At 39.4% G+C, this 13,924-nt stretch overlaps 1 protein-coding gene across 1 annotated transcript; it reads left to right on the top strand.

Moving 5' to 3' along the window:
* The first annotated feature begins 6,496 nt into the window (after window positions 1–6,496).
* On the top strand, window positions 6,497–7,870 carry LOC105045121 (UPF0481 protein At3g47200-like). Its single transcript, XM_010923277.2, has one exon. The coding sequence runs from the start codon at window positions 6,497–6,499 to the stop codon at window positions 7,868–7,870; it is 1,374 nt and encodes a 457-aa protein (XP_010921579.2).
* Window positions 7,871–13,924: the final 6,054 nt, after the last annotated feature.

A 13,924-nucleotide genomic window follows, 5' to 3' on the forward strand; every position in this document is an offset into this window, starting at 1 on the left:
GTTCCATGCTCTTGGAGCTTGTTTTAAACCATAAAGTGCCTTCCTTAGCTTTAAAACCTTCTCTTCATGTCCCTTCTTCACATACCCTTTGGGTTGTTCAACATATACTTCTTCTTCTAGAAAGCCATTTAGAAATGCCGACTTCACATCTAACTGGTAGATGTTCCAATTACTCTGTGCAGCCAAAGAAATCACCAGACGAATGGTCTCCATGCGTGCTACGGGAGCAAATACCTCCTCGTAGTCAATTCCGGCTTGCTGCTTGTAGCCTTTAGCTACTAATCGAGCCTTATATTTCTCCACCTTTCCTTCTGCATTCTTCTTTACCTTATATACCCATTTCACTCCAATGGGTTCATGACCTTCTGGAAGAGTAATAAGTTTCCATGTGTTATTCTTCTGGATTGCCTTCATCTCTTCATTCATGGCCATCCTCCAGTTTTCATTCTTCACTGCTTCTTCAAAAGAGATTACATCCTCATTAGCATATAAACAAATGAGATTAAGGGGACTCGTCACCTCATAGAGATCTTGAATGCTTCTTGTCTTTCTGGATTCTTCATTTGAAGATGGAGATCTCGTGCTAGGTGATGAAGGTGATGTGGGATCTTCAACTTGAGCCTTCACTTGTTCTTCTTCTTCTTGCACCTCTATCATGTTGGTGCCCCAATTCCAGATTCCTTCTTCATTGAATTTCACATCACGGCTTATGAGGATCTTCTTCGCCTTTGGATCATAAAGTTTGTATGCCTTGGATCTCTGATCATATCCTATAAAGATGCAAGGATAACTCTTGTCATCAAGCTTGCTTCTCCTTTGATCTGGGATGTGTGCATAGGCAATGCAACCAAATACTCTCAGATGAGATACATCTGGCCTATATCCATTCCATGCTTCTTGAGGGGTCCTTCCTTCAAGATTCTTTGTTGGGCAGCGGTTGAGAATGTATACCGCACAATTCACAGCTTCCGCCCAAAACTCTTTTGGCATTTCTTTCGTCTTCAACATGCTTCTCACCATGTCAAGAATGGTCCGATTCTTCCTTTCTGCTATGCCGTTTTGCTGGGGTGAGTATGGTGCAGTCAAAGTCCTCCAAATACCTTGAGATTTGCAGAACTCCTCAAATGCCTTCGAGGTGAACTCTCCTCCTCGATCTGATCTCAAAGCTTTGATTTTGCACCCGGTTTGGTTCTCCACAAGAGCTTTGAACCTTTTGAATGTCTCCAGGGCCTCACATTTCTCCTTCAAGAGATACACCCAAGTTTTTCTGCTAAAATCATCAATAAATGTTAGAAAATAATGACGACCTCCAAATGAGGCCGGTGTGATGGGACCACAAATATCCGTATGGATGAGTTGCAAAGGCCTTCGGGCTTGATGAAATGACTCTTTTGGAAAGCTAGCTCTTGAGTGTTTTCCAATAATACATCCTTCACATATTCCTTCAGGGGTATCCTCAATGAGAGGTAATCCTTTCACCATTGCCTTCGAAGATAAGAGTTTCAAGGAACCAAAGTTCACATGCCCGAACCTCAAGTGCCATAGCCATGTGTCATCCTTCATGCATGCACTCAAGCACTTTGTCATAACATACTTGATGTTCAATATAAACATTCGGTTCTTGGTCATAGGTACTTTTGCAATCAGCTGATCATGTTTTCTTAAGTAAAGATATCTACCTTCCATAACAACATCAAATTCTTTTTCTAATAATTGACCAAGACTTAAGATATTTGTTTTCATATTAGGCACATAGTAAACATTAGAAATGAACTGTTGAGAACCATTCTTGAGTTGAATTAGGATTTTACCTATCCCCTTCACTTGAACTTTTGAGGTATCACCGAAAGAAACATTGCCTTCCACTGTCTCATCTAACTCTTTGAACATGTGTTTGTACCCGCATATATGATTGCTTGCACCGGTATCCAAGTACCAAATATTTTCATTGGAACCTTCTTCTCCCTTCTCTGCTAGTAGCAAGATACCATCTTCTCCTTCCTCCTTCTTTGCATAGTTGACCTTCTCATGCACTTGGTTATTCTCATTATGGTAACATTCTGAGGAGTAATGACCATATTTACCACAAGTATAACATTTAATTTTACTTTTGTCATACCTTCGTCCTCCTCTTGAGAAACCTCGTTGCCTTCTTCCGCCAGAGGGACCTTGTGTGCTTTCTTCATTAGGTAAGACTCCTGTGCCTCCTCTTCCTCTGCCATGTCCAAAGGAACCTCGTCCTCGTCCACGGCCTCGTCCATGACCGTATCCGCGGGTATAACTATGACCGCGATTTATTTGACTGCTTTCACTAGTTGGGCCATCCTTCTTCTCATTGATGGTGAGCTTGCACTTCAAGGCTTGCTCCAAGGATTCTTCTTTCCGCATCAAGATCCTTTGCTCATGGACTTGTAGAGAACCCATGAGTTCATCAACTGTCATAGTGTCCACATCTTTGGACTCTTCAATTGCAGCTACAACATAGTCAAACTTCTGATCCAAGGATCTTAGGATCTTCTCCACCACACGCTTGTCCTCTACATTCTCACCATTTCTTTTCATTTGGTTTACATTAGAAAGAACCTTTGTGAAGTAATCCGAGATGGATTCTCCTTCCTTCATCTTCAAAGTCTCGAACTCGCCTCTCAACATTTGGAGGCGCACCTTCTTCACTTTCTCAACGCCCTTATGAGCGTTCTCAAGGATCTCCCAAGCTTGTTTTGAGTTGGTGGCACAAGCAACCTTCTCGAATCCGGCTTCATCTAGCCCTTGATAGATGAAATAAAGGGCCTTCTTGTCTTTTTTTTCTTTGATCGACAAGCGCCGTTCTTTGTGCCGCCGTTTGTGCGCGGTCATCTTGGGGTTCTTCATATCCCTTTTCAACAACCTCCCAAATATCTTGAGAGCCTAGCAATGCCTTCATTTGGATGCTCCAATTCTCATAATTGGTGGTGGTGAGTCGTGGAATGGGGAATTGCATGCTGTTGGACATATTTCCAACCTCCGAGCTCTGATACCACTTTGATAGAATATGTAATGGTGGTGGAACATACAACAATAGTATGAGAAACTATATAAAACAATGGAGAATACAACTTTTTCTCACAAACCCTCTCCTTTTTTTCTATTCTTGATACCACTTCACCACCCGTCAATTCTACAACAACCACCTATTTATAGGTATAAGAAATGACCTTTTGACTCCCCTAATAAATTTATCATTTAGACTTCCCATGTGACTCTTGGATTTTCCATGTGACTCTTGGCTTTTCCATGTGACTTTTGGTTTTTCCATGTGACTCTTGGTTTTTCCCACTTCAATTAAGTTTACAAAATGACCTTTGGATTTCTTCGAATATATTTAATATTTGCTTTTTCCAACAATTATCACAACTAATAACGATTCTTTTATCATTAATTTTGTTAAAACGCTCGTTGATTAAAAATTCCATTCTTACACATTTGAACTACTTACCGAGCTAAAAATAAATTTCAGTAAATCCAATATCGTTGGTTTGGGACTAACAATGGAGACTACAGAAGTAATGCTAGGATGTTTAGCTGCACAACTACCAATTAACTACTTAGGGATACCTTTACACAAAGCACCATTGAAAGTGCATGTTTGGAACTTCCTTCTCGAGAAGATTAAGAAAAAACTCACAGGATGGAAGCATAGAATTCTATCTTTAGCTGGTCATTTAACTCTCACAAACTACATCCTCGGCGCCATTCCGATCTATTGGATGTGTGTTTTCCTGCTATCTAACGTGGTTATACGTAAAATCAATACTACTTACGGAGATTTTTATGGGGAGGAGGCGAGCATTGCGGAACAGTTAAGCATCTGACAAACTGGACAATGGTTTATCGCCCAAAATAATGGAGAGGTCTGGGAATCAGAAATATAAAAGTTCTGAATCGTACCCTACTAAAATGGTGGTGGAACCTCTATGCCCAACCAGAAAGGCCCTGGGCAAAGACAATACAAAGTGTATACTACAAATCCACTTACCGCTGCCCACCGTCAGATCAACTATAAAAATGGCCTTGCCTTTCTGGAGGGGAATTTTAAAGCTCTCCCAACTCTTCCAAGAATTCACAATCTCAAAAGTTGGTAATGGGAGAAACACATCTTTTTGGTACGATGTTTGGGCATCAGATTCAGCTTTGTGTAAGGTCCTTCCCGACCTACAATGCTTCGCCAATAATTTTTTGATAAGCATTGCAGGGTTCCGAGCATACAATAATTGACGGTCAAATTTCAACGCCCCGCTAAGCGATGCAGCTATGGAAGACTACACAAAACTCATCAATTACCTCTCAGACGTAAAACTATCAGAGGAGAAAGATGCTAGAATTTGGCAGTGGTGTAAGATAGTGAGATTTAGCGTTAAAGACTGTTATCCATTCATTATAGATGAAAGAGTATATCAAGCTACCGGAACAATACCATGGACTCTACCACTCCTTAAGAAAGTCAAGATTTTTAATTGACTGACCTACAAAATACCAACAAAAGAAATTTTGAACAAAGAGGGACTGCAGACCGACCATCTTTGTAATCTATGCTATGATGCGATGAGACTGTTGATCACCTCTCGTTAAATTACTCTTAAGTTACAATCTTATGATCATCTATAATGCATGAAAAATGCCATCCATAATTGCCAAAGAGTATCGCCCATCTACAGGGGGATTGGATCTTTAAATTTTAGCAAAAGGAACAAGATATTGCAGGTGCAAGAGCTGGCAAAGAGATCAGTTCACATATTTTTGGATTGGACGTCGTTGGCCATGCAGAAGGTCGGAATAAATAAGCCACGCCTTGGAGATGCACTAAAAAGTTTACACTCCTAGATTACAGAGCTAAGGAAAACGGGGGCGCACCGACCTCCGCCTGCTCATTGAACACCGTCGTTATCGGCGCTATTGAAAGTTAGTGGCAAGCCGGTGACAAGAACAAGCAGCGAAGGTCCCAATGAAAAGAAAGAATAGTGCTTGCGAGCGCTCCTCTTCTAAGCCGGAGAACTACACCATTCTGTTTCGTTACTCAAAACACCTTTTGTTTCGTGAACCCTCTGAGCTCAATCACATCCCTCTGTTAACCCACCTGTAAATCACCTGGGATCCTATCACAACATGCAGTCCAGTCAGGCGTCAACTACTCCTGATCCCACACGAAATTGTGCACATTTTTTACTTTCAATGAATGAGCCTCCGGGGAAACTCCCATCCCTCCTGGACTTTCAAAAAAAAAAAAAATGGAAAACTAAAAATCCCATTCGGGGCCTCTCAAATATTTTTTTAAAATTGAAGTTGCATGATCCACTCAAAAAATTTATTTTTTTCAACAAAAATATGCATTAGACATTTTAGTCGATATGGGTGCTTTTAGCTATCGTCTTTGTGATTCATTTACGAGAGAATCAAACATATCAAGCTTTACTATCATTTATTTATAAGCGAATTCAACGTTAGAAAAATTTTTTATGCATCGTATATGGTACAAAATATATACATCATTCACCGTGATTAACTCACACATAACTCACACATAGGATCGGATAATGATGTGAAAAAAAAAAGTTTTTTTGCTCCACTTCATGCGTGGGTCAATCATCACACGTGGTGTGCATGTTCGCATACTGTATGCGGTGCACAAAAAATTATTCTTCAATGCTATATCACGTGCGGTGCACAAAAAATTTCTCATTAAGATTACATCACGAGGACAGCCCATGATCCCATCAACATATTGTGGATTTATTTACCAAACACATTGGCCGAGAGTAGTTTCAGTATCTAATTGTCAAGTTGGTTCATAGTTTCCGCACTCCAACTTGAGGGGGCGTCGTGGCCATTATCTGGCTGCGCATCAATTTGGTATTCTGGACTCCTACACTTCAAGTATTTGCACTGGATAAGGATAGAATACCTCTTGAATCTTCTACAGTAACAAAATATCTATTGATTTTTCTATTGTTGTAATCATATTATCAGAATGTTCCTCTCTTTTAGGAACAAAAGAACTCTACAGCTGTAACTATGAAACAGAAGATCTCTATATGGTTGTAGACTTGTACACTGTACATATATCAGTTATTAGAAATAATAATGCAATAATGCAGTCTAACCATCAACTCCCACGCTTAACAAAAACCCCCCATTATTTATTTCTTAATAATAGGGAAAGAATGATGAATATTACGGTAGCAACTTGAAGTGCTGCATTGGTGCCTTCTTCACCACATCCCAAAAAAAAAAAAAAAAAAAAAAAAAAAAGAAAAGAAAAGAAAAGGATTCTCATGTCCTGTCAAGAACATAAAGAAGGAAGCTTTATCACGTCCACTGCTCACATGTACTCTAAATAAATTCTTCCTGCAACCAAAATAGAAACACAGTAACTTCCTTCTTTATGCTTTCCTTCAACTCTCAGCATCCTTGCGCTTATATATTTTCCTTCCACTCATCTTTAATTTGAGCACAAACAAAGATGGCAGCAAAACCTGAAGAGCACTCGGTAGATATTGATTTGCAGCTGGTAAACTCGATGGTACAAAAAGTCCGCTCTCTGGGAGACAGTGGTTCATGGAAAGATGGCCTCCGCACAATCCACCGGGTCCCCCTCAACATCCGGAAGCGTGACGAAAATGCCTACAATCCCAAAATTTTATCAATCGGCCCATACCACCGTGGCGCTCTAAAGCTCCAAGCCATGGAAGTGCACAAAATGAGGTACCTCAGCGAACTACTTGGCTCCAACCTTATACCCAACATCACGAAGTGTGTCAAAAGGATCCAGGAGCTGGAGAAAGTAGCAAGGAACTGCTACTCTGAAATAATTGACCTCAGCAGCGAGAAGTTTGCGGAAATGATGCTGCTCGACGGCTGCTTCATCATCCAGTTCTTGATACAAAGGAACCAAAATGAAGCAAGGAAACAGAAGAGGAGGGAAGCTGGCGATCCTATCTATGTTGTGAGCTGGATGTCACCTCTCATAAGGCATGACCTGCTGATACTCGAGAACCAGATTCCCTTCATCATCCTGAAGGCCATCTTCGATGTCGTGCAGAGTTCCTCACAGGAAAATCGACCCTCACTCATGGTGCTAGCACTCAATTACATCACACATGGAAAGGAAACTGAAATCCCTCCAAAAATGTATGATCACGAACCACATCATTTGCTGCATTTGCACCATTTGTTTCATTCATGTGACCTTCCACCTCCAGCACCCTCCACCCCCACTTGCTGTCATCCCTTGGTTAAATTTTTCTTAAAATTTCTGCCTCTACGACGAGCCACTTCGGACATTCATTTCACCGAGGATCGAACCCCGAGAACGATCCCGTGTGCGTCAGAGCTCAGGGAGGCTGGCGTCCGGTTTAGGAAGAAGGAGAGCAAGAGCTTCTTGGATGTCACATTCAGCAATCGTGTACTCCAAATGCCATTGCTATCGATCGGTAACTCGACCAACCCCTTGTTCCGTAACCTCATCGCCTTCGAGCAGTGCTGCCCGAGTGCAGGGAGCTATTTCACATCTTATGCAGTGCTGATAGATGACTTAATTAACACGCCAAGGGACGTAGCCATCCTCCAGAGCTGGGGGATCCTCGAGAACAAGCTGGGGAGCGACGAGGACGTCGCACTGCTCTTCAACCGGCTGCTGGTGGATGTCACGTCCACGGCGGAAAGCAACACCTACGCCGAGCTCTTCAAGAAGGTGAACACGCACTGTGGATCCAAGTGGAACAAGTGGCGAGCAAAGCTGGTGCGCGAGTACTTCAGCAACCCATGGTCCATCATCTCGCTGCTAGCCGCCATTGTTCTGCTGGTTCTAACCATCAACAGACCGTCTTCTCTATAACATCTTACTACTATACTCCAACTCGCTCTAGATCATAAGCTTCAATGAAATAAATTGGCAGGGATTGAATAAGAATTTGCTGTGGGTTGTATGGGGGTGATGAATTGTATGTTATTTCTAAGATGAGTTTCGAGGTGGGTGGCTTGCAACTGATCTGCCATTAGATATATATAGTGCCTCCATAAAGGGAGATTTGAGTGATGTGTTTGTGATGGGGTGGAAGTTAATTCTTCCGGTTTGACTCGGTTTGAATGTCATATTTGTTCCATTTGCCTAGTGAAAGTGATGCTTTGCCTAATCTTTTCTGAATTTTAGCTTCTGCTGTTGTTGCTGCTGCTGCATGTTAGCCTAACTTTTTTTTGATGAAAGCGGGAGGTGTTACCACCCGAATTTATTATTTTGGATGAGGGGTTTAGCTGTAAGTACAGAGGAGTTCGGTTGACTTTGGTCCACCAGCAAAAGAGACAGGTTTACAGGTTTTGCAGGTTTACAGGTTTTCAGGTTGGCCGGTTCACAGAAAAAGAAACAGGTTTCAGGGAAGATTAGAGACAGAAGACGATATTGAGTTCTGTTAGTGATTTGACAGGTTTGGAGTAGCTCGACGAGCCGGTACTTACTGAAGCTGTTAGCCTAACTTTTGAAGGAATGCTCTTGTCTACAGTAGAATTTGAACTTCTTGGTACTTCTATGCGTGAAAAAATAGGTACTGCCATTTAGAAAATGACTGTTAAGAGTACCAATATGATGCAACTTGAACGAATATGTATCCTTGAAAGACCTCTGAGAGTAGATATCGAACACTACAGAACTTCATCTAGACGAGCATGCATGATCTTTTTTGTGTCTGATTCCCTGTGCCCCTGCATGCAGTGAGAAGCCTTTACAGATAACAAGAGAGCCACACCACATACATAGGCGCAGAAAACGCCTTCTTGCAAGGCTGCGAGACGATATTAAGTATCATCTTGCTGAATGTTGACAAAATGAAAGAGTATTATCCCACTACAAGATTAACTTGTTGAAGTGTTCCACCGTCCTAGTAATATCCACATCTAGAGGAATGACTAGTACAGGGTGTTATGGCAAGTATAGTAGTTTTTAAAGTCCCACATCGGTTGAGACTAAAACAGAAGGAGCCTAATACTCCTATAAATAGACCTTCTGGTTCTTATTTATAACCACCACAACAAACAAAGTCTTGGGTTAACTAAGAGGGTGTAATCGGAGTCTTGGGGAGTTGTGAGCAAGAGAGGGTTTACAATTTTGTTCGTTCAAAAATTGTAGCGGTTTTATTTTAGTAGAGATATTCCTTTCGAGATCGTGGATGTAGGACTATTTGAAGGACCGAACCACATAAAAATTTTTGTGTTGTTTTTCTTCTTTTTTATTCTCTCTATTATTTGTATGAGTGTTTCTGCTGTCGATCTCAACAAATGGTATTAAAGCGAGATTCTGACCGAAAAAAAGAGAGAGAAAGGAGCAGAAAGTGCCACATCAGCAGTCCAAGTGGAAGACCAATCAGCACCATGTTAGCGGGTCCCAATATCACATCAGTATTTTATTTTTTGGAAGAGATTGGTTCTGACTAATCTTGATGTACTGGTTTCATTTTTGAGGTCCGTTATGGTATTTATTATCGGTAATTTGATGAGAGGTGTTTAATTGGAGATTTATTAAACACCATGACTACATTGAAGAATGAGATTTCATTGTTTGATAGAAAGATTGATTTTACTTTGTGGCAATGCATAATTCAAGATTATTTGATGCAGTAGGGTCTTGATTTTGCATTGTTGGATAAAAAGTCGAATGAGATGAAAGATTCAGATTGAAGTACAATCCAAAAAAAGACAGTTAGTATGATTCGGACGGCACTGGCCTGACAAATTAAAATCACGATGTTGAAGGAGACATCATCGAAGAAGTTGTGAGATATGTTGGAGAGCAAGTATTTCTCAAAGACATTAACTAACCGCTTGATGATGAAGATAGATCTGTATTCACTGAAGATGGAGGAAGGAGGTAATATTATTGACCATTCAAATAAATTTAATGAGCTAGTATCTCGACTATTAAATGCAGGAGAGATGATTAATGAAGAAGAGTAGGCATTGCTCTTGTTGGCTTCACTATCTAGATCCTACAAACCATTAGTGCAGTCAATGTTAGCAGGGAACAGCACACTGCAGTTAAATAAGGTGATGAAAATTTTGAAAGAGAATCATCAGATGATGGAAGATGAAGATTACCCCAGAGAGAGTTGAGTACTGGCTACAGAGAGTTCTGAGAGAGGGAGAAAGAAGAGAGATGATCAATATGGTAGAAGATCGAGATCTCGACCAAAAGACTTTAGCACTATTGAGTGCCATTATTGTGGAGAGTTTGGTCACATCCAAGTTCACTACCCAAAGTTCAGAGAGGACTTAAAAAGTCTGAAAAAGTTGAAAGATAAGTCAAAGGATGATTCTTTCGTAAATGTGGTCAATACTAATGAACTTTAACTCTCAAACACGGCTGCTATTAAGAGTAATTTTAGCTGGGTGATAGATTCTACTGCTGATATCCATATATGTGTTAAAAAATGGATAGATTGCATGTATGTATTTCAAAACTAATTTTGAAACATAATGAAAATAGATCTAGGTTAAAGTCTTTAACCCCACATGTAATAGATCAGATCTATAACTATCCGCGTTTGAATCTATGACATGCATATCATCTGAAAATAAAAATAAATATTAAGATCAGATCTCAATATCTTATGCAGGTCGAACTACACCATAATCGATGATCGTGAATCTGAACGGTTCCTTTACCCGCGTATGTGTCCGACCTCCACAGGTATCCACATGAGCACTTGTTCCGATCAGAGGTTGGTGATCTCTCCAGCATGCTGGCTTCTTTGCAGAGATCTCCTCTTTGATAGTTGAAGTGACTTCTTCAAATCTCACAGACACTCTATGGGATCAAGAAGAATTGGAGAAGGAATAGGAAAGAGGAAGAAGAGAAAGGAGGCTCGGCTTCAGAAAATAATTTTCTCTTTCTCTTAATTGTTGGCGTTCAACTTTTAGACCCAATTTATAAGGGGCATAGGAACTAGGGTTAGGAGGAGGCACCACCCTTTTACATGCCATAAAGAAGAGACGTCCAAATTTTCTCCACACTAAAAAGAGGTGTGGCATAAGAAAGAAATCAGATCTGATTCTTTCTCACACCCACTTCTTTCTCAACGTGCACAAGGATAGGTTGGCGCCATAAAAATTTCTAATAATCCTTCGATTCCTTTCCTTCTAATCCTTATCTCTTGATTTGAATCAAATTCAAATTAGGAAGGGATAAGGATGATGACTCATCAGGTGTGCCACCTACCCTCTCTGCACCCATCTTATTCACACAGATGTTCCTCACGCTAAACACCATTTAGTGTGAAAAGTTTCTTATGGAAGTTGGGGTGTGCGCAAGGAGAGAGAGAGACCCAGTAAGTTGAAACTCTAGGGTTTCCTATTTTGGTTCAATCCAAATCTAATTTGGTTTGATCCAAGGAGAAGAAGGAACCTCATCCAATTAGGAATCCAATCTTCTTAATAAATTTCTAATCTAATTAGGAATTAACTGAACTCAAGTTCTGATCAAATCAAGAATTAGTCTCCCTTGCATTCATGCTTGATCCAGTCAAAATCGATCCAAGTCAAACTGAATCCAATTCAATTAGACTTGATCCGAACATCATTGCTCAATCAAATTGAGTCAATTAGCAATCTAATTATTAATTAATTCTCCTATAATTCTTTAATACTTAGTAAATTACATAATTACAACTTTTGCTTAAGATTAATCATCAATCATATTGATGATTATATCCTTCAACGATTTATAATCGTTAATCAACCATCTGATCGGATAAAAATCTCTTTTGTGTGTGATCCCATAGGTTTTATTCTATCTGGTAGTGAAATATATTATGATTTCCATCATAATATCGTTGAAACTTCTTTCGATGAGTTGAAATAATTCTAACTCTGCCATTCGAGGATCATCGATCATCAAGACGATGCTCGATGAGTTTCACAATCCATCAGTGATACCTAGCAGTATATAATGATAATTCAATAAAATAAAAATATCGAACCCTTAGGTACAGTTATCATATGATTTAATCCTTCTATCGTGATCAGTTCCGACTTGACGGAGGTCATGGAGAACTAGTCAAACCTCAACGTCAGTTATATACCAGATTGACTCGACTTGAGTTCATTTGTGAATTCTGTGAAAATTCTTTTTCAATATTCAGACTTGCTTTGATCAAAGACTTTTTGAACTCAATCTCACGATCGCATAGGACTTCTCTTTTCCTACCAAAATCGATAAATTCCATCTAAATGCATCCTACTCCTAACAACGAATCTGAACCCACCGTAACCAATATATATAGTAAGGATCCGAATGACTAGGAACTAAATGAATATACAGTCAAACTATAGTAGCCTTACTGCGAATAGCCAATACACAATAGGTCAAAAGATCACTCACACCACTGCAGCATCGAGAAGATTACTGACAAGTGAATAGATATTCAAGTGATTTCTCGTGTTGGTCATGCTTAATACAAGTTGTTCTCTAAAAATCACCTGCACTCTCACCACAATGTCCCTCCGCTACAGATCTGAAACTCATTTACCCAAATGAGAAGTGATCCGTACATCGATCTAAAATTGATTGATCGCTATCCTCCATGACCGTGACGATCCTTCGATCGAGAGCATTTAAAAACTAACCAATAAAAATATATATCTCAACTCTCAACACTTTGAAAATATATAAAATCATCTTTATTAATTTTTAAGATAAATTATGAATACATAAATATGATTGAAATAAAATTATTCTTTATTAATAATAAATATATTACAAGTATGAAATTATGTCTTGAAATTATATAATGTGCCAGTCAATAATTAGCTTTTAGAGCACTCATCTAACAATTTGCATTAATCAAGATTTGTTTGACACTTTGCACATTAAAAGAGATTTTGACTATGTCAATATGGGAAACAATCTAAAGCAAAAGATGGGAGGCATTGGAAGAGTTCGTCTGAAGCTTCATAATGATAAAGTCAAAGTAATTTCTGATTTAAAGTATGTACCTACTGGTAGAGCTAATATTATTTCATTGGGTGAGTCTGCTTCAAATGGGTACAAGTATGTTGGCATTGGGAATTGGTATAAAGTGTACAAAGATGGAAACTTAGTTTTGCAAGAAAGAAAGAAAATGAAGAACATCTACTACTTAGATGAATATATCTTGTCAGCGAAAATAGAAAGCAATAGAAGGATAGACACTACGAAGATTGAGAAGAGAGTTCGATTCTTCGACAAAGTAGAGATATGTGGGATTTTTGAAAAAGTGAGGAATTGTTGTGGCCAACATAATGATTTTCAAAATCCCACATAACAAGCTAAGTCTTGGATTAACTAAGAAGGTGTAATCCAGATCTTGAAGAGTTGTGAGGAAGAGAAGGTTTATAATTTTATCCGTTCAAAAATTATAGTAATTTTATTTTAATGAAGATATCTCTTTTGGGATCATAGATGTAGATCTATTTGATGGACTGAATTACACAAAAATTTTTATGTTATTTTTTTTTATTTTATTCTCTGAGTGTTTCCGCTGCCGGTCTCGACTTAAGGTGATCGGATGTGCATCCAATGGCTGCCATGATTTGTATTTGCCAATGAATGTAGGTCAAAATATCTGATATGCCTCTGCGGAAGGAGCCAGCGCATGGCAAAATCATGAGAACCTCTGGACTTCATTAATCATGGCCCTAAAAACCAGCAAGGTGCGCTGCATCCACATTGTATGTAGATCAAATTATTAGGAACATATTTTAGGATTTGGACAGAACTTAAGAATAATGTGGTTTTTCCTTTATGGATCATTTCTGCCCATATTCTCAATAGTAGCTGGCTCAACTTTTCCTGTCGCTGCGCGAGGGCATGGATTGAGATTTTGAGGACAAAGGATCTACTTTTATCATGTGAAGGAGATATATA

This window comes from Elaeis guineensis, chromosome 5 (genome assembly GCF_000442705.2).
Source record: "Elaeis guineensis isolate ETL-2024a chromosome 5, EG11, whole genome shotgun sequence".
In the NCBI taxonomy this organism is placed as follows: domain Eukaryota; kingdom Viridiplantae; phylum Streptophyta; class Magnoliopsida; order Arecales; family Arecaceae; genus Elaeis; species Elaeis guineensis.